This window comes from Peromyscus californicus, unplaced genomic scaffold, assembly GCF_007827085.1.
Source record: "Peromyscus californicus insignis strain IS unplaced genomic scaffold, ASM782708v3 Scaffold_13__1_contigs__length_99412109, whole genome shotgun sequence".
NCBI lineage: Eukaryota > Metazoa > Chordata > Mammalia > Rodentia > Cricetidae > Peromyscus > Peromyscus californicus.
Genome location: NW_026294424.1, coordinates 59,464,087 through 59,485,400, shown reverse-complemented (window position 1 = coordinate 59,485,400; position 21,314 = coordinate 59,464,087). Strand labels below are relative to the sequence as shown.

The 21,314-nt window shown below is 42.7% G+C and overlaps 1 protein-coding gene across 3 annotated transcripts in view; it reads right to left on the bottom strand.

Moving 5' to 3' along the window:
• Positions 1-14,461, bottom strand: part of Ube2k (ubiquitin conjugating enzyme E2 K) — a 64,960-nt gene extending 50,499 nt beyond the window's left edge. The window contains exon 1 of one of the 3 annotated variants that reach the window (XM_052735022.1): positions 14,226-14,461. In XM_052735022.1, coding sequence (XP_052590982.1) covers positions 14,226-14,288 — 63 coding nt within the window. In that variant the 5' untranslated portion in view covers positions 14,289-14,461. The remainder of the gene's footprint in view (positions 1-14,225) is intronic. The other 2 variants (XM_052735024.1, XM_052735023.1) reach the window with 2 other exon arrangements.
• Positions 14,462-21,314: the final 6,853 nt, after the last annotated feature.

Genomic DNA, 21,314 nt, shown 5'->3' with positions numbered 1-21,314 from the left:
GTAGGCACATGGAGGCTAGTACAGCACCTCACAAAGTAAACATCTTAGGACAAAAAAGTATGACCAAATCCAGAGACATTTTTTAAAAAGGCCTCACAGCTGGGCATGGTGGCACACACTTTTAATCTCAACACTCCAGGAAGAGGCAGACAGAGAGTTCAAGACCTGTTCTATATATATTGAGCTCCAGGCCAGCCAGGGCTACACAGTATCCCTTGCATGGGGATGAGGTCTGACATAAATAACCACCTAGGGCTGGGGATATAACTGAGTACTACAAACATGCCAGGCATATATAAGGCACTAGGTTTGCATGGAAGCAGAGGTGTCTTAGGGGAGCACTTAGGTTAATTTAGAAACCAGGCATGGCATACTCCTGTAACCCCAGCCGTCAAGAGGCTGAGGCTAAACTGTAAGCCTGTTCTCACTCCAAAGAAAGATGAATGAAGACTGTTCTGGGATATTCACAGACTGTGGGAAAATGTGCTGCTGTGACTGATGTGATAAAAAGCTGAACAGCCAATAGCTAGGCAGGAGGCATAGGCAGGACTTCCAGGCACAGAGAGGACTATGGGAAGAAGAGAGGCAGAGTCCATAGCCAGACACGGAAGAGGCAGCATGGGCAGTATGGAGAGATGAGGTAATAAGCCACACAGCAGAACATAGATTAAAATATACAGGTTAATTTAAGTTATAAGAACTAGTTAGGAGCAAGCCTAAGCTAAGGCTGAGCTTTCATAATTAATAAGAAGTCTCCATGTGGTTATTTGTGAGCTGGTGGCTCAAAGAAAAATCCGGACTACAGAAAACATTTACATATAAAACAAATATTTATAAAAAAAAAAAAACCTAAAAAATTTATAAAGAAAAACACAACACCTAAACTACATCCAAAGACATAGTAAGAAATCAGTATATACCACTCATATATACACTCAAAATTCTCATCAATAAACTGGAAATAACTAAATATCTAACAAATGTAGAAAATGTTCTGAACCTTTTTTTTTAGCCTAGGGACTGAAGAGATTGTTCAGTGGTTAACAGTAATGACTGTTTTTGCAGTGGTGGTGCACGCCTTTAATCCCAGCATTCGGGAGGCAGAGGCAGATGGATCTCTGTGAGTTTGAGGCCAGCCTGGTCTACAAAGTGAATACCAGGACAGGCTCTGAAAGTTACACAGAGAAATCCTGTCTCAAAAAACCAAAAGAAAAAAGAAAAAAAAAAAAAAAAGAAGAACAGCATTAAAGAACATGCATTAAGAACAACATTAAACAAGATAACTCACAGATGAGTAAGACAATCTCAACAGACAACGTGAAACAAAGAAATCTAGAAAACAATCCAGTCATCACCTGGGAGAAGGAAATACATAAAAATGGACAGGAGAAGCTAGAGAGATGATTCAAATGATTAAGAGAGCATCCTGCTCTGTCAGAGGGGCCAGTTCACTTCTCAGCACCCCTATTAGGGGCTCACAATGGCCTGCAACTTCAGCTCTAGAGGATCTGATGTGCTCTTCTGGCCTGCTCAGGCATACACACATATACACATACATACATACACATATACATATGTTTCTTTAAAAGATCTACTTCAGGTGGTGGCACACACCTTTAATCCCAGCATTCCGGAGGCAGAAGCGGAGCCAGACAGATCTGGCAGCCTGGTCTACAGAGCAAATTCCAGGACAGCCAGAGCTACAGAGAAACCCTGGAGGGGAGGGGGAAGCTTTTCGTTTTAAAAAAAATCCCAGTAGGGTTAGGATGTAGCTCAGCTGGTAGAACATTTGCTGAGCACGACAAAATCCTAGGGTTCAATCCCTGTACCCCATAAACAGAATGTGGTGGTGTATAACTGTACTCCTAACACTTGAAAAGAAGGCAGAAGGATTGAAGTTCAAGGTCACCCTCAGCTACATATCCAGTTTGAAACCAGCCTAGGATACAAGAGAGCCTGCCTCAAAAATAAGTAGAGAGGGGAGCACAAAAGCAAAGTGTACCTATCCAAGATCTGAAGCAACAACACTTTAAAATACCAAGCTATTACATTCCAGGAACTACAAGATGCTTAAAAGAAAAGGATTCTAAGAATTTTCAAGGAGTTTTCTAGAAGTCTATTAGAAAACTGTACAGCTCTAAGTACAATTAATAATACATTGAGTGCACTACAGAAATCGGACAGTGACAGGAGAACAGGAGTAAACTGAGGGTTCAAGAAAGACTATCAAGTGGCATTTTTAGCCAGGCATGGTACACATATGACCTGTAATCACAGTGCCTGGAAAATGGAGGCTAGAGGATAAGGAGATTCAATACCAGTCTTGGCTATACAGTAAGTTCAAGGTCAACAGAGTCTACATGAGACCCCATCTTCCAAAAAAAAAAAAAGAGGTAGTATTTTAGGATAAGTTTCATTTATTTCTTTTTGTGAATGAGCATTTCATTTTCTTGTTCAGGTAGGTATTAATCTCCTGGTTCTGATGATTTCAACCTCTTGGGTGCTGGGATTATATGCATGTGCCCCATACTTGGCCTAAGGACGTCACAGAACCAAAGGACTGGTAGGATGTGGTCCTAGCACTTGTGAGGCAGAGGCAGGAGGGCGGTCTCTGTCAGTTGGAAGCCATCCTGATATACATATTGAGTTCCAGGACAACCAGGACTATGTAGAGAGACCCTGTTTCAACAAAACAAAAGCAAAGGATTGGAATCAGGAAGATGGATCTACAGGTAAAGAAAAGACTGGCAAACTGAGCTCAATCACATTAACTCACATGGTGGGACCAGAGTCAACTCCTGCAAGTTGCCCTCTGATCATCATCCCCCGACCCCCAATTCTTTTTTAAATAAGGGAAAGGGCTAGTGAGATAGCTCAGTGGTTAACCCATATGGTGAAAGTAGAGAACTGACTCCCACAAGCCGTTCTCCAATCACACCCCATCTGCCATGGCATACATACAAACACACTAATAAAAAATGTGGGGGGGGGGGGGGATATGTACCTAAAGACTTGGTCCAGGTCCTACAGCTGGACTAAACAGCAAGCAGTTCAGTACTATTCAAGTTTTGAAATACAAAGTCTCAAGTTTATACAGGGATAAAAGTATAAATCTGAGCCTCGATACGAAATAGGCTAGGAAAGCTATAAAGGCTATGACTATGAAATAGGCAGCAAAGAACATAAAGGAAAATGACAGTACAAGATCATTTTTAACTTTTTAAGATTTCATGTATGTATTTTTGATATAAGGCCCCAGCTGGTCTAGAATTTGCTGTATAGACCAGGCTAGCCTTGAACTCACAGAAATCCACAAGCCTGTCTCTCAAAAGCTGGGATTAAAGGCATGCACCACTACACCTGGCTTTTTTTATTTTTAAATACATGTACAAGTGTGTGTCTTCATGGTCCATGTGAGTGAAGTGTCCCGAGTGGCCAGAAGATAGTAGACCCTAGAGCTGGAGTTACAGGAGGTTCTAAGCAGCCCAAAGTGGGCACTAGAACCAATCCTGGGCAATCTGCAAAAGCTGTAACTACTCCGAACAGCTGAGCCATAACAGCAGCCCCTATTTGAATTGTTTGTGTGTCTGTGTAATGGACATGGAACTAGCAGTCACCATCAGGTGTGTTCCTCTACAGACCTCCATTTCTTTTCTTTTCTTTCTTTCTTTCTTTGTTTATTTGTTTTCTGGAGGAGGGATGTGCATGTGTCATGGAACAAGCATGTGGGGGTAAGAAGATAATTTGCAGGAATCAATTCTCTACATCCATTATGTGGATCCTGTGGATCAAACTCAAGTAGTCAGGATAAGGAGTGAGTGTCTTTACCTGCTGAGCCTTCCTGTCAAGCCCTCACCTTATTTTTTTGAGCCAAGGGTCTCTCAGTGAACCTGGGGCTTACAATATTAGCCAGACTGGCGAACCAGCAAGCCCCAGGTATCTGCCTGTCTCTGCGCCCCTATCCCCAGTGCTGGGATACAGGGGTATTCCATTGAACCTGGCTTTTATGAGTGCTAAGGGTCAGAACTCAACTCTCCACACTTAAGCAGCCGCCAGCATTTTACCCACTGAGCCATCTCCCTGGCCGATCTATAAAGGAAAGATGGGATAAAAAAGTGACACGGAGTCAGTCATAAAAGAACCATATCGTGAGAGTACGCAAGTTACATACAGTAAAAGTAGTGAAATTCCTAAGAACAGAAGAGAGAAGGGGGTGACTATCAGGGATGGAGTGAGAGAGGGGAGTGGTACTGAGCACAGATTTTTTTCAGTTTTACAGGACAAGGAAAGTTCTGGAGAAAACTGGTAGTAATGGCTGCACAACAACACTGTAAATGTACTTAACACCACTTAAGTATACATCTAAAGGTGACTAAGCGAGCAAACTTTGTTTAGTGCTTTATCAGGGCCAGGGGGTAGTACTGGGGTCAACTCAGAGCCTTGCACATACCAGGCAAGTACCCCACAAATGAGCTGTGTCCAAACTATGTGCTTTTGTTGTTGTTGTTTTTCGAGACAGGGTTTCTCTGTGTAGCTTTGCCCTTTCCTGGGTCATGTGCATTTTTATCATACTTTCACAGAGTAAATAAAAAAAATAAAATAAAACCTCACATAATAGGAAATATCAAATATATATAAAGAATGCTTAGCCAAAAAAAGTTAATCGAGAAAAAAAAAAAGGAAAGAAAAAAAAAGAGGTGGAGAAAGGAGGGACATTTTCTTTCCTATTTTCTTTTCTTCTTTTTTTTTTGGTTTTTGACGACAGAGTTTCTCTGTGTAACAGTCCTGACTGTTCTGAAACTTGACTTGTAGACCAAGCTGGCCTCGAACTCAGAGATCTGCCTGCCTCTCTGCCTCCCAAGTGCTAGGATTAAAGGCGTGAGCCACCACTGCCCAGCTGAGGAGGGACATTTTCAATACATACTTTTCCTTAGTTTACAAACTGTCTCCTAAAAGAGATTAACACCTTGAAGCCCATATATCCCTATGCATATAACCCTAGATGTTGACAGGCTCTTAATTTAAACAATGACGTCAACTCACAGAAGCAGTCACTGAGGAGCTAAGGAGAAGGACGGCTCAGTAGGAAAGCACAAATGTTAGCACCGGAGTTCAAATCTCCAAAGCCCACGTAATGCACTTCCGGTGTCCCTAAGGTGAGATCTGGGCCAAGACAGAGAATCCCCCTGAAACATTCAAGGCAGCCAGTCTCTCATAAAACAACGAACAAAGAGATATCCTGTTTCAAACAAGAAGGAATGGTAAGACCAACACCTGAGACTATCTGTACTGTCCTCTCAATGTGGTATGTCTCTCCCATGTGAGACCCTGTCTCCAAAAAAAAAAGCTAGAATCAGTATTCAGAACTTCAGTAGAAAAGCCAGGACTTAAAATCGAATTATAAAGCCCACACTCTTAATTACTAAATTTACCACTTTACAATCTAAGAATTAAGTATCTCTGACTCCTGGCAAGTTTAAATTCTCATATAAAGAGGGATAAAAGAAAACAAATACCTAATATTAAAACTCTCTTTGCACTTTTATCAGTATTTACTAGTATTATAAAAGACTAATCATATGGAACATATTGTGTTTGGAGTAGACAAAAATGTGTCATTCACCATTAACTAGCTTGGTATCACTGACCCACAACCAACCTCTCTGGACCCGTTTTCCAATCTTTTTCTTTTTCTTTTTTCTTTTTTTTTTTTTTTTTTTTTTTGGTTTTTCGAGACAGGGTTTCTCTGTGTAGCTTTGCGCCTTTCCTGGAACTCGCTTTGGAGTCCAGGCTGGCCTCGAACTCACAGAGATCCGCCTGGCTCTGCCTCCCGAGTGCTAGGATTAAAGGCGTGCGCCACCACCGCCCGGCTTCTTTTTTCTTTTTTAAATCAAGACAGGGTTTCTGTGTGTAGCCCTGGCTGTTCTGGAACTCGCTCTGTGTACCAGGCTGGCCTAGAACTCAGAGATCCACCTGCTTCTGCCTTCCAAGTGCTAGGATTAAACGCGTGTGCCATCACCACCCAGCAGTTTTCCAATCTTCCAGGTAAGGAATTCATTATGATATCTTTGGGCTCTTTACAAACACACACACACACGCACACGCACACGCACACGCACACGCACGCACGCACGCACGCACGCACGCACACACACACACACACACACACACACACACACCAAATTTTAACCATTTCTAAGACACTATTCCATACAGTGGTTTGGGTTTATCTGGGGTTTTGCTGCTGTGTGGCTTTTGAGATAGGGTCTGATGTAACTCAGGCTGGCCCTAAACCCCTCATTCTCCTGTCACCAAACCTGGAGGGTTTTTGTCTGTTGAGACTGGGTCTCTCTCTGCAGCTCGGGCTCGCCTAGAACTTGCTATGTAGACCAGGCTAGCCTCCAACTCACAATCACCCTGCCTCTGCCACTGGAGTGAATGCTAGCATTAAAAGCCTGGAGTGGAGGTTTTCAGTTTTTTGTTTGTTTTTTTGTTTTGTTTTGTTTTTTAAACAAAAGATTTTGAAGAGCCCTCTGAAATAGCTTACTTAGCAGGTAAAACTGATTTGCAAGCCTCATGACCTGAGTTTGATTTCTGGAACCTACAGTGGACAGAAACACCTTTCCAAAGTTGTCCTCTGATCTATATGCATAGACAGATGACAGACAGAAAATTTAAATTTTTAAGGGAATTTTTCAAAAACCTTCAAACTTGAATTATACAGTATATACTCATGTCTAGTCTTTTACACAAACACACTAATCTGTGCTGTAAGAAATCAGAAAAGGTGGGCATAGTGGCACATGCCTTTCATCCTATCACTGAGCAAGCCGATGAGTTCAAATCAAAACCGGCAGACAGGCCTTTAATCCCAGCACCTGGGAGGCAGAGGCAGGAGAACCTGTTGAGTTCTACATAGCGAGTTCCAAGGCGGCCAAGACTATAAAGAGACCCTGTCTCAAAAAAAAAAAAAAAAAACCAGCAGGTCTACATAGCATGTTTCAGGTCAACCAGGGAGGGCCATATAGTGAAGCCCCTTCTGAAATCTAAAAACAAAATGAGAAAAACAACTGGAGGTAGGGTCCTATGGTACTGATAATGTTCTGCTTCTTGATTTGCGTGCCAGTCATACTGTACGTCTACTTTGCTTTGATATGGAAAAAGGTGCTTTCCCAAAAAAAAAAAACAGAACATAATTTCACAACTACGTTGAGTACAGAAGAGCTATAGACCTTTCTGTTCTAAATAGATAAATCAATCTCTCTTCCCCACCCACTCTCTAACCTGTCTGTGCCAACAAGTTAGCTGAAGTCCCTCTCAACTTTTCTTCTGAATCCAACCCATGAACCTCTTCCATTCTCATACCCACAGAACACCCATGACACTTAAGTTTTACACCTAGCCCCCCCCCTCCAGTGCTAACAACAAGCCATAGTCTTACAGTCCCACTGAACGTACTCCCAATCCTGACCCAGCATTGTTACCTACCCTTTATGTACTACTCTACCATTCTAATCAGGTAAGTCTTTGAGGTGTTAAGATCAGTATTCTCTGGGGGCTGGAGAGATAGCCCAGTGGTTAAGAACATGTATTGTTCTTGCAGAGGACTTGAGTTTGATTCCTAGCACCCACATCAGGCAGCTTACAACTGCTTGTAACTCCAGCTCCAGGGGATGGCCCTAACCTCAGGTACATGCACATATACAGATATATACAAATGTACACATAAATAAATGATAATAAAAATATTTTTTAAAAAAAGATCAGTATGCTCAATATGAAAAACAGAAAATAAGGATATGCTGTACAAAGGAGTGACATGCCAGGGAAGCCAAGATGCATCTCAACATTTGCCAGAGACCAAAGTCTCTTTTGCAGTGCTGAGGATAGAATCTAGAGCATCCCACAAGCTAGACAACCTCACAATCTTCTTAAGAATAAAGTAAAAGGCCAGGGATAGTGGTCATGTGTTTAGTCCCAGCACTTGGGAGGGAGAAGCAGGCAATTTCTTGAGTTCAAGGCCAGCCTGGTCTACATGGTGAGTTATAGCCAGGGCTATGTTATGTAAAGACTGTCTCCCAAAACAAATAAACAAAAAAAGCAGAGCTGTGGTAGTGAACACCTTTAATCCCAGCACTTGGGAGCCAAGAGCAGGCAGATCTTTGAAGCCAGTCTGGTCTACAGAGCTAGTTCTAGGACAGCCAACGCTACACAAAGAAATCCTGTCTCGAAAAACAAAATAAATAAATAAATGACAAAACAAAACAAGAATAAAAACAAGAAATGCAATATCACTTGTACAAGCTTTTGTTTTTTAAACCAGTATGTAAGACTGCTGTGTTCAGGCCACTCCAGAACCTCATTAGGCACACTAAACAATCCACACAAAGCTGGAGCTTATGTAACTGAAGAAAAATTCTACTCTTGCTGAGCAGTGGTGGCACAGGTCTTTAGTCCCAGCACTCAGGAGGTAGAGGCAGGCGGATCTGAGTTTGAGGCCAGCCTGGTCTACAGAGTGAGTACCAGGACAGTCAAGGCTACACAGACAAACCTTGTCTCGAAAAACTGAAAAATAAAAATAAAAATCTACTCTTAAAAAATTCTTATACGCCGGGCGGTGGTGGCGCACGCCTTTAATCCCAGCACTCGGGAGGCAGAGCCAGGCGGATCTCTGTGAGTTCGAGGCCAGCCTGGTCTCCAAAGCGAGTACCAGGAAAGGCGCAAAGCTACACAGAGAAACCCTGTCTCGGAAAAAAAAAAAAAAAAAAAAAAAAATTCTTATACTTCAGGTACATGTACTCAGTGGTGGAGCACTTACCTACTATATATAAAGCCCTGCATTTGATCATAAGCACTGAAAATCTGTCAAAATTTTTTTCAAATTCTAGTTATATTGTTTTTTGTAGGTAACTTTACCTTTTTCTCTAAATCAAAATAGTGAGAGGGTGGGATATAGCCTAATGGTACAGCACTTGCTTACAATGACCACACACACACACACACACACACACACACACACACACACACACACACAAGAGAGGGGGAAGAGAAGGGGAAAGAATTAAAAGAAAAACAAACTTAAAAGTTCGAAAGACAAAAGATTCAACCACCCTTTGGATAAACACTACACACCTTATATAAAGACAGTCCTATAGGTTCTTCAAAAGAGTTCGGTCTCCAATAGCAGGTCTTACCAACTGGTTGTCAAGAGACATTTACCTCATACTACTGACAAGGGTAGTAGATTTAGTAGCAGTAAGGGCACCCAATGTTAGACATTGGAGATACTCATAAACACTTCATGGAAAGCCACTCAATTTAAACTAAAAATAAAAACCTGCTCAAAAGTTCATTAATTCCAGAGTTAAGAAATTATGTCCTACGGAGGTCTGATGGCACATGCCTTTCATCCCAGGATTCAGGAGTAAGAGGCAGGTAGAGCTCTGACTTGAGGCCAGGCTGGTCTAAGCAGTGAGTTCAAGAACAGCCAGACCTGCAGAGAGGAGAGTCCCTGTCTTTAAAAAAGAAAAAAAGAAAAGAAAAGGAAATCAAAAAGGAAATAACAAAGAAACTATGTCCTACAGAAATCAAAACAGTTTAGAAGTTTGCAAGCTACTTGCATATAAGATAATTTAGGTCAAGCCAGATCAACTATAGTAAATTTAATAAAATTTAAAATTATGAAAGACTAAATACTAAAGAAAAACTTAATACACAACAATAATTTCATGAAACAAACTTGCTTATATCACAGATTTAAACATTCCCTTTAAGCCGGGCGGTGGTGGCGCACGCCTTTAATCCCAGCACTCGGGAGGCAGAGCCAGGCGGATCTCTGTGAGTTCGAGGCCAGCCTGGTCTCCAAAGCGAGTTCCAGGAAAGGCGCAAAGCTACACAGAGAAACCCTGTCTCGAAAAACCAAAAAAAAAAAAAAAAAAAAAAAAAAAAAAAAAAAAAAAACATTCCCTTTAATTCCAGCACTTGGGAGGCAGAGGCAGGCAGATCTCAGTGAGTTAGGGGCCAGCCTGGTCTAGAGAGTGAGTTCCAAGACAGCCAGAACTGTTACACACAGAAACCCTGCTTCGAAAAATCAAAGAAAAAAAAAATCAGCAAACTATAGCTAAGAATTATTTTTAAAAAAACAAAAAAACACAACAGGTATCATGAGCATAAATATACCAATTTAAGGGCATTTTATATCAGTAAACTTCAAATTTAAAAATATTTTATGGCTAGGCGGTGGTGGCGCACGCCTTTAATCTCAGCACTTGGGAGGCAGAGCCAGGCGGATCTCTGTGAGTTCGAGGCCGGCCTGGTTTACAAAGCGAGTTCCAGGACAGGCTCCAAAGCTACATAGAGAAACCCTGTCTTGAAAAAACCCAAAAAGTAATAAAATGTGGGCCCAATTTCGAAAATTAAAAGTATGCCTATTCTTTTTTTTTTTTTTTTTTTTGCCTATTCTTACCAAGCCATGATAGTGTAGTGCAGTAACATAAGCAAATCCAAATCCTAAAGCCACATTTGCAATAAAGTTATGGAAACAATAATTTAACTCTGAACCTCAATCTTCTCATCTAAAAAATATAGGAGATCAAATTCAAAGACCTGTTGCTAAGAATTAGCAATATATAAACAATAGTTGAAGAGGCATTCTGTAAATGGCAGCTGCAATAATTGGAAGCAATAATACAACCTATGAATATACTAAAGCATGGCTTAATCTGTTGATCCTCACAATTAGCAATTCACCTGACTTGACTCACAAACTATAATGTATTTTAGGTAAATTTCTTACTCTGAGCAACTCTGAACCACTACTTAAAATTCCATCATATTGTAGAGTATCTAACTGGTAAAAGGCCCATCTCCAAGTAGTACTTTATGAAAAATAGATGCTGCCTTTATTTCATTAAGTACCATTCACATGACTCAAAGTCCATAGTATGCCCAGTCATGCAACTTCCCCTACACATATATAATCAGTTTTAACCATTTCCCATAAATCCTTTCACTGTATTGTACTGGCAAATACAAACCTCCCCTTCCGACATAAACATGATTGTCTCTCCTTAGTACCTGACTATGTCTTTCACATGTATGTTAAGGGCTTATATTTTAACTAATACACTATAACCACTTCCAGCCAATTCCTATGACCAGAATTCAGTCAATGGAAGCTATCTTTGTATTTTTGGAGACACAATATTCCTGGTCATACTGGATATAACTCACAGAGTTCCGCCTGCTTCTGTCCACCCACCTCCAGTGCTGGGATGAAAGGTATGCTCTGGCAAGAGTTATCTTCACAAAGGTACTTAAAAAACAGGCCAAAAATAAGGCATTAGATCAAACCAAAATTCTTAAACACTAGCATATGGATGAAACCTGGTACACTGGAGATTTACAAGAGGTCACATGCTGAAATAATTACTTGATCAGCTATTCAGATATATATTTTTTTGTTTTGATTGCTTGTTTTTTCAAGACATGGTTTCTCTCTGTAGCTTTGGTGCCTGTCTTGGATCTCGCTCTGTAGTCCAGGCTGGCCTCGAACTCACAGAGATCTGCCTGGCTCTGCCTCCAGAGCGCTGGGATTAAAGGTGTGCACCACCACCACCCCGCTGGATATATATTTTTATATACTTAAAAAGAAAATATATAAGGGTTGGAGATTTAGCTCAGTGGTAGAGCGCTTGCCTGACAAGCGCAAGGCCCTGGGTTCGGTCCTCAGCTCCAGAAAAAAAAAGAAAAGAAAATATATAGACTGCACTATGGGGTCGTTCATTGAGGTGAAAATTAATCAATACAGCCTATCTATGGAACTGGGCATACTAAAATGTCAATGAAATAAAATATTGGTTAAAGATAAAACTATCTGTTGGTTGTGCTTTTCTACATTATTAAATGTTTTTGGTTGAGACAGGGTTTCTCTGTGCAACTGCCCTGGCTGTCCAGGAACTCACTCTGTAGACCAGGCTGGCCTTGAACTCAGAGATCCACCTGCTTCTGCCTCCCAGTGTTGGGATTAATGGCCAGCATGTGCCACCATGTCCAGCTTACAATATTAAATCTTACCTGCTCTTTTCCTAGCATCCTTTGCAGTTTCCTTTCCTGGATTAAGTTCCCTGCTAGGCTTACAAAGGCACTGTTCCTGAATAACTTGTGTTCACATTTCCTATTTTCCTTCCTCAGAAACACTGACAATTTTTTTTTTTTTTTTAGTCTCATACATGGGAATGAGCTTTTATTTTATTTGCATGTGTGGGTATAGAGGTCAAAGGACAGCCTTCTACCATGTGGGTCCTCGGGACCAAACTCAGGTCATCAGGCTTGGCAACAAGCCTCCTTTTCCCACGGAGCCATCTCCTCAGCCCATCACTTAAATAGAAAGTCACATCACATAAAGCAAAGAGGGTATATGGATTTTCAGGGCAGTAACTTAAATAAAAGAAAGCATTAGAAGTCTAAAGACTTGTACAACCTTATTGTAGAACAAATGTTTTAGACTCTGACAAAATGAGCTCTTATCTCTCATTAAGAATACATATCTAAAACCCCAAAGTACATTTGCTTATTAAAGAAAACGTTACAATCACTGTTAAAATGTATGTGAATACAGACACTCAGGCTGGTTCTGCATTGTTCCACAAAAATACAAAGTCATCCTTCCATTCAGAGTTTTGGCAAATGAATACAGAGGTCAGGGGTCATGCTATGTCAAACGGATCACTACTTATTTCTTAGCCTGTTTACTAAGTTGCTAATACAGTCATTTCAGTTTGAAGTAACTTTCTACACATCTGTTTAGAAAGATGGAGAATTATCTGCAGATTCGATGGCACAAATGCTGGAGCGCTAGAAGACTTCTAACAATTACTCATACTTAAAACGCCTAATTTAAAAATCGTTACTGACATTAGCAAAATACCGAGCATATAAGAAAAACATAAACAGTACTGTTTATTGGACAACGGAATGTGAACCTTGAGAAAAATAATTATTTTCAGAATTTTGTTGCTAAATTCAATCACAGAAAATCTGGCATTTTTGTTCATTCAGGTCTGAAAATTTGTACTATCACTTGCACAGATGAGTCAAATTATTAAATTACTTTCAATATTTCACAAAAAATAAATATGGCCAGCATTAATATATTTAAATTCTGAAGGACTCATGGGCAGCAAGAGTCTTATTTTTTAATATGCTATTTCGTGGTATACTATTTTGTGTCAGAACAAACCTAACTCAATAATGAGCTATAACAATGTGTATCTGATGAAATCTCTTATTTTTAATGGGCCTCTTTTCAAAAGTAAGACTCAAGTTAACTCCGAGGGACATCATAATGAAGTTTCACAGTACAACACTAGTCACAGAGGCATTGCCCTAGGAGAGACTCTGATATTGGTAAACAGTATTTTGAAATATGCAACTCATCCACTTCATTATTTTTCCTAGTTCAAACCACTTAATGTAACAAACAACTTGACTTTCACCAGGAAAAAAAAAACTCTACATGTCAATGACGAGGCCTAGTTACTGGTGGAGTACGTGGAAAAGAGATAATTATCTAACTTGGAATTAATCTCCTATATGTAGTGTAAACTGCTTCAACACCCCTTCCAAGAACGATACTGACCATTACGTCTCCATGGGTCCCCCAACACTCTACTGTAAGGGAGTCCACACCTAAAAGGACTCTTTAGGCTCCTTCCTCAAAGAAAAGACAGCACAGGCCTGGCAGGCAATGCCCAGAGTACCCCCTAAAAAGTGTGGGCCTGGGAGGTGCGCGGCTGCCGGGGATCTAGTTACTCTCTTTCCCCTTCCCCCAACCCACTTCCCGGGTTTTCTCGGCCTGCTCGGTCCCCACCCCAGAGCCACACATCCAGATGTGGTCGCCGCCGCCTCGGGGCTCCCCTCCGGAGCTCAAGGTGTCCCCCCACCCCCGACCAGCGCCTCGGCATCTGCCCCCCAAAACCCTGGTCCTCCCCAGGCCGCCCGCCCGCCCGCCCGCGAGACCGTCCAGCCCAGGGCCCGGGGAGGGGAGGGAAAGGCGGCAGCAGGAGGAGGAGGAGGAGGAGGAGGGGAGACCGCCGCTTCCCCAGCGGCAGCAGGGCGGCCGCAGCGAGGCCTCGGGGTCGCGGGAGGAAGGGCCCCCCCTCCCCGCCCGCCCCGGGCCGACATGGGGGTGGTGGGGGGGGGGTGTCCGGTAGATCATCTCTGACCTCCTCGCTCTTCAGCACCTCCTTGAACTCCCGCTTGATTCGCTGCACCGCGATGTTGGCCATGTCTCTGCCCGCAGCCGATTCGGACCCGCCTCCTCCGCCACCGCTACGACCACCGCCGCCGCCGCCGCCGCCGCCGCCGCCGCCGCCGCCGCCACCTCTTCCTCCACCGCCTCCTCCCTCAGGGATGCCGACCCGAGCCCGCGAGCGCTGCCACTGCCACCCTTGCCGCCGCGCTCCCGCTCCGTGTGGAATCACCTCCGCGCCCGGCCACCAAAATGGCGCCGGGTCCGCGCATGCGCACCACGCTGGCCCGGGCGGGCGGCGCAGCCGCTCCAGGGGTAGCCCCCATGCGTCTGAGCAGCCAGCCCGCGCCGCGCCGCGCCGCGCGTCGCAGCCGGGGCTTCGGACGCGTGGCTCCGCCCTGCCGGCGTCTGGGGCCAGGAGGGTGCGGCCTCCGCGCCCGCCGGTCAGCGGGCTCTGGGCCCGGCGGGTCTTGCCCTGCCTGCTCGTCCGCCCCTGGGACCCGGAGGCGTCCGGGGCCGAGGCTCGCCCCCGAGGTGGGAGCCCCACCTGGCGGGTCCCCCCGGCCCCACGCGGCCTGAGCCCCGCTCTAACTCTGCCGGACCCGGAGCCCACGGGCTGGAGGTGCCTCCCTGGGTCTAGCCGAGGGACAAAAAAAAAAAAAAAAAAACCAAAAAACTCTGCAGGAACTCGGTCCTGCCCAGCGTCCGTTGGTAAACCGACCCCCCCCCCTCCCTCCCCCCGGGGAAATCCACTGCCGTAGCTTTTGTTCTTGGAACCATGATAACGCAGCTATTATTCGGTCATCGCAGGTATTGAGGTTGTGTAATGGTTGGATCCCACGGGTTGGTACTCGGTACAGGTATTGCCAGGGAGAGAGGCCTGTGGTTGGTTTCGAAGCCAGAAGTTAATCAGTCGTTGACCTGTTTTAGATGATGAATGCTGAGCTGTAGAACTAATATGTTTTTCAAACTTGAACGTGCTTCAGAATCCCTGGAGAGCTTGTTAGATTGCTAGCTAGGCCCTTTCCCTAGAGTGTGGATGGGCCTGAGAATTTGTGTTCTTAGCAAGATCCCTGACTGCCTGTTTTTCAGCGACCACACTGTGCGATCGGCTGAATTAAGCCTATGAAAATCTGTGTATATTATAGTGAAGTTGAAGAACGAAGGAGCTTTAGCCCTACAAAGGTGTTTGGCAGATTTCACTTAAACAGTGAGTATAATTGAATGGAGAAGAAGATAAACTAGTAAGATGTTTTAAGTGAACAATAATGTTGAAAGGCGATTTGAAAGTGGTTAGTAAAGTTGAAAGCAAATAAAATAGTTTGGGTGCTGAGAGGTATGTTGAAAATAAAGTTTAGAAATAAAGAGTTATTTTAGGAGTATGTTTCATGTATTTCGTCACCTAATTAATCAGTTGAATATTGTAAGACTTATACGAGCTGAGTGTGGTGGTACACACTTGTAATCCCAGGACTCGGGAGTCAGCAGAAGGATCATGAGTTCGAGACCAGTCTAAAAGTGCTACAGGAGTCCGAGAGGATCTTTTTACTCCCCGTTCTGTCCCAAGCCAACTCCATTGTCAGCTACGATTCCCTCATCTGTGAAATAAGGAGGTTGCTAGAGTCCAAAATTCTGAAACATCCCTGAGTAGACAGAAATTATAGAAACTCTTGTAGCAGAGCCCCCTAGTGGTTATAATGAGGGGTCAACTATTAACGACTAAACATGACAAAGAATTTTTGCCATGATAGAACTCAAGAAATGCTGTAGGTATTTATGCCCATACATACAACTTAAAACACTTTTAATCACACTCTGCCTAACCTCAAGAAACTTAACAATAATCCTACGGGGAACAAGTTATAAAGGTCTGATAATTTCTTTGAAAGATAGGGACTTGGTAATGCTTTTTCTGTGCCGAAGCTTGAACCCAGGGTCTGTGCATGCCAAGTGTGCACTAAGAATGGCCTGCAGCCAGCCAGGTTGTGGTGTGTGTTTATGTTTAGGCAGGCTCTCATTAGACAACCCAGGCTGACCGCAGATTGAAACTTTTCTGACTCAGTCTCCCTAATGACTACAGACAGACACCACCACACTAGGCTCAAGTTTGTGATTTTTTTTTAATGCAAGTAATCATTTAACTGCAATTGCATTTTTGGAATTCATTCTATTAACATTCTGGAGAACCAAAGAGATGTGACTAGTGATAGCTGAGTAATTTCATGAGTAGTAGCATAGCAGTGTTAATGTTAGTTTTGGCAAAGCACCTTAGTAATTTACAATGTTCGCATTAACAGAAGGTGGGTAAAGAACAGACAGAAATCTCTACTACCTTTGCAACTTATCTGTAAATCCGTAATTCTCAACTGGGCATGGCAGCTTATTCCCGTAACCCCAACTACTTGGGAAGCCAGGGCCCAGGAGTTAGAGGTCAGCCAACAGGAGGGTGCTCAAGGGAATGGAGTCTCTGGTCTGGGTGGAGACCCGACATTCCAGCTGGGCTAGTTCAGTGGCTGTGGCTGAGGGACCACCTTCAGCATTCTAAGGAGATAGACGACGACGGCTTGATTAGTTCTTTAATGAGATGCTGTACTTTTCCTTCCCAGAGTCCCGCCCCTAGTGAAGTAGCCCAGGAACTGAGCTTTGTGAGGAGGTAAGACTGTGCACGCTTCGGAATTGCTCAGAAAAGTTAGGTTTTTCCTTCCTTCTGTCTGTTTGCTAAGTGTGCTTTTCCTTAGTACTTGAGCCCCTCTCCCCTCCACCCCCCAACATTTTGGGCTTCCTTACTCTTTCCATAAAGCTTCCCACTAACATGGCTGCTTTTTTCCATGTGTCTGACCTCCCTGTCACCTTCAATGGTGTTTTTTTCCTTATTTCCTCCAGCTAGCTGCTGAAATTCAGAACTCACCTGGCTTGAGGTTTTCATTTTCCTTTTGTTTTAGTTTGTTCTTGAGAAAGCGTTGCACTTTGGCTGGCCTGGAGCTCAGTGGTAGACCAGGCTGACCTCAGAAAAGATCCACCTGCCTCTGCCTTCTGAGGACTGGGATTAAAGACATCCCCCTCCCTTTTTTTTTTTTTTTTTTTTTTTGGTTTTTCGAGACAGGGTTTCTCTGTGTAGCATTGCGCCTTTCCTGTAACTCGCTTTGGAGACCAGGCTGGCCTCGAACTCACAGAGATCCGCCTGGCTCTGCCTCCCGAGTGCTGGGATTAAAGGCGTGCACCACCACCGCCCGGCATACCCCCTCCCTTTTTTAATCCTTGTTTCCATGTGAGTCCATCCTTAAGTTCTTTTATTAATGAGACTAGAAAACCCCAAAGGGTGATCCCAGTAATATCAAGACCTTCACTCAAGAACCTTTTTTAATTATTACACAAGAATCCAGGTGGTGGTGATGGACGCCTTTAATCCCAAGTACTCAGGAGGCAGAGACAGAGGGCCAGCCTGGCTGGTCAGATAGGATAGGAGAATAAGGTAGATTATTGTATCTACTTGTAAACTAAATAAATAACTATCAGCTTTAGATAATTTGCATTGGTTTGTATTCTTGTATATTGATACAAATATAAAATTATTTTTCTATTTCTGTGTAAGACAATTTGTATATTGATACAAATGTAAAATTGTATTTGTCATACTGTGTATGTTCTACCTCTGTTTCAGATATTTTGTATAAAGGATATTGTCATATTGCACTATACATTTCTACCTCTGATTAAGATATTTAATAAGTTGTCACAAATTAGAGGTCATTGATCTTATACTGTACATCTGTTATTTAGGTTGATAAGATTTACAGATTAATAGTCACCCATGCTTGTCATATTTCTAGTCATGTTAGTCAGGTTTTCTAGATATGCAGTAGTATATGTCAGATGGACAGGTAATCTTCAAACACTTCATAGACCTAGAGAATATGGCACTTAAATGTTCTAATGACTTAGAATTCTGTTGACGTGAGACACGATTGCTCCTGGCAGCACTGATCTGATCCCGAGAGAATGTTGGGCTTCTAAGACATTTCCATTTGAAAGTTTGTCTTCTTCTTGGCAAAAAATGACCTACTGGGCAAAGAACTGCCCTTGCCTCAACTGCTGACAGTATGCACGCTGTCCTTTTCAGACGAGCAGGACACAAGGAAAAGCTACTGCAGAATCTTGCCAAGACAGGGTAAGATGGTCTTTCATAATTCCTGCTTCTGAAAATGGTCTGTCAGATATTCTAGGCCTGTAGCCAAAAGTGGATGTCCCAGTGTTTCAGAGAAACATTGGGTGACTGTCTAAGCAGGCAGCTGTCTCTTTCATTTCTTGCAATTTTTAGGAAGTTGCTTGCTTGCACTTCCTGTTTACTCAGGTAATATTATTTTCCTTCTCAGGTCTTTGATGGGGTTGAAGACTAGACAGTTATAGTTATAGTTTTACTTAGTTATGATAAAAGGTAAATTAGATGTGAAACTTTAGACTCACAAAAATAGGATAGATGATAGAGTATTTTCTTTAACTTTGCTAAATACAAATAGACTAGATATTGTAACTATAATTTGTGCTTGATAACTGTTCTGTTACATATAACTATATTAAAATGAAAATCTTCCTTTTCATTAGACAGAAAAGGGGAAGGGCTGTGGGATGATATTTCTGTACGCTGTGAATATGTGTTGCTACCATTGCTTAATAAAGAAGCCGCTATGGCTGTGAATATGTGTTGCTACCATTGCTTAATAAAGAAGCCGCTATGGCTGTGAATATGTGTTGCTACCGTTGGTTAATAAAGAAGCTGCTATGGCTGTGAATATGTGTTGCTACCAGTGCTTAATAAAGAAGCTGCTGTGGCCTATGACAAGGCAGAATAGAGCCAGGTGGAGAATCTAAGCAGAGAGACAAGGAGAAGAAGGCAGAGTCAGAGGAGACGCTGAGCACTGAGGAAGAGGGTGGGAGGAAGATGTAATGGAACGCAGGTAATGTCACGAAGCCACATGACAAAACATAGATTAATAGAAATGGATTGAATTAAGTCATAAGAGCTAACTAGTTAATGATAAGCCTGAGCCACAGGCCAAACAGTTTGTAATTAATATAAGCCTCTGTGTTTGTTTGGGACTGAACAGCTGTGGGACCAGGCAGGACAGAAACTTCCGTCAACACTGGTCTACAGAGTTCCAGGACAGCCAAGGCTACACTAACCCTAAAAAGAAAAATATTACAAAAGAAAGAACTTGTGTGTGTGTGTGTGTGTGTGTGTGTGTGTGTCATGGCATATATGTAGAGGTCATTGAGACAATTTGGGAAGTCAGCTCTACCTTCTAGGTCCAGGGATTGAGCTTGGGTCATCAGGTTGGCAGTGTTAGAAATTAGTTCAGGGTTGAAAAAAAGGAGCCCAGCATTTCAACTGAAATGTCTGGACAAGGCGAACTTTCCTCTTGACCAATAAGGTGTGTTCAGAAGCATGAACACACAGACAGGCAGGGCATTTAGTTTTTAGTCTAACTCAGGTAGTAACTGTGCCTTCTCCTCATTGGCTTGTTGGGTCCCACCTCACAGTCTTAATTTAATTGGCATGAAAGGAATTGGTGCACAGGAAATGAAGGAAGGGAAAGAGGTCACTGCTCTGGGCCATCAGATTCCTGGAATACTGCCAGCCTTGAACCTTTGTGTAAACAAAGGAGGGATTAAAACATTTACATAAAAGTCTTACCAGGTGGGAGAGGGGATTAAAAACACTTGAACTCCTTGTTGTAAACACAAGTTTGATGGTATTTGATAGAAAAAAGACTCCTATTTGATATTTCTACAACAAGAAGCAGCTAGCCACTGAACCATCTCCCCAGCGCCTAGATCTGCCTTCAGTAAACTACTTCCTCTAGGACCGCCTTAAAACATGTATCAACTCCTCAATAATGCCATGAAATTAGGGATCCATCCTTGTCAATGTATTGGTTAGATCAGAACCCCCATGATCTAACTGCCACTCAATGATTGGATCCACTAATTGGGACCATTTATATGGCAGGGAAGATTACTTTTGCGTAAGTAGTGTTTATGAATCTTTAGGTAGTACTAGAAAAAATATGTAAGCGACTGAACAACAGTAGCCATCCTTGAGAAACCAACTTAAGTATTTGGGGAAAGAAAAGTAGGTGAGGGCCTACCCGTGAGTGCTGAACCTGACAGTTGAGTTCTGTCTGCAGAATGCATGTGAGGGAAGAGCTGACTCTTCCTGTTTGTCTCTGACTTCCACACATGCACACCCGTGCACACATAACACACACACATGAATAGAAAAGTAAGTGAATGCTCACTGTGTATCCTGTTGTATTAGTGTATGTTTTTGGTTATTTGGGGCAGGGTCTCAATGTGTAGTGCAAGCTCACCTCCAGTTTGTGATCCTCCTGCATCAGCTTCCCAAATACAAGGATTTTAGACATGGGACTCCACACTAACCTGGAGATTTTTTTTTTTTTTTTGATGTGTTTTTGTTTTTTTTCAAGACAGGGTTTCTCTGTGTAGTCCTGGCTGTCCTGGATCTCACTCTGTAGACCAGGCTGGCCTCGAACTCACAGAGATCCGCCTGGCTCTGCCTCCTGAGTGCTGGGATTAAAGGTACTTGACACTACTGCCCGGCTGAGATTGTTTTCTTAATGTTCTCTGTGATTAAATGGCAAAGTGATACTTTAACAAAATCTGTGGTGAGGTGTTTGTGCCACTGAGTCGTGAACTAGAAGCCACTTTATTCATGGGACACAGTTTTTACTGGAAATACTGACTGATGCATGCTCTGTTCATGCAGATGCATTATTTAGTAGGTATTTAATCTAAAAGAAACAAGACTGCCATACAGCTTCATGGTACAGCACTTTTCTAGAATGCACAATTCCGAATTTGATCACCAACATCACAAAAAAAAAAAAAAAAAAGAAAAGATATGCCTGTCATTCTGAGGCAAACAGCTACAAACGAGAAATTGTTTTTCAACAATAAAATTCAACTTTTAACTGAAAATTCAGGTTTTTAAAAATTTTAGAGATGGGGGTAGTACACAACTGTAATTTCTGCACTTTAGAAATGA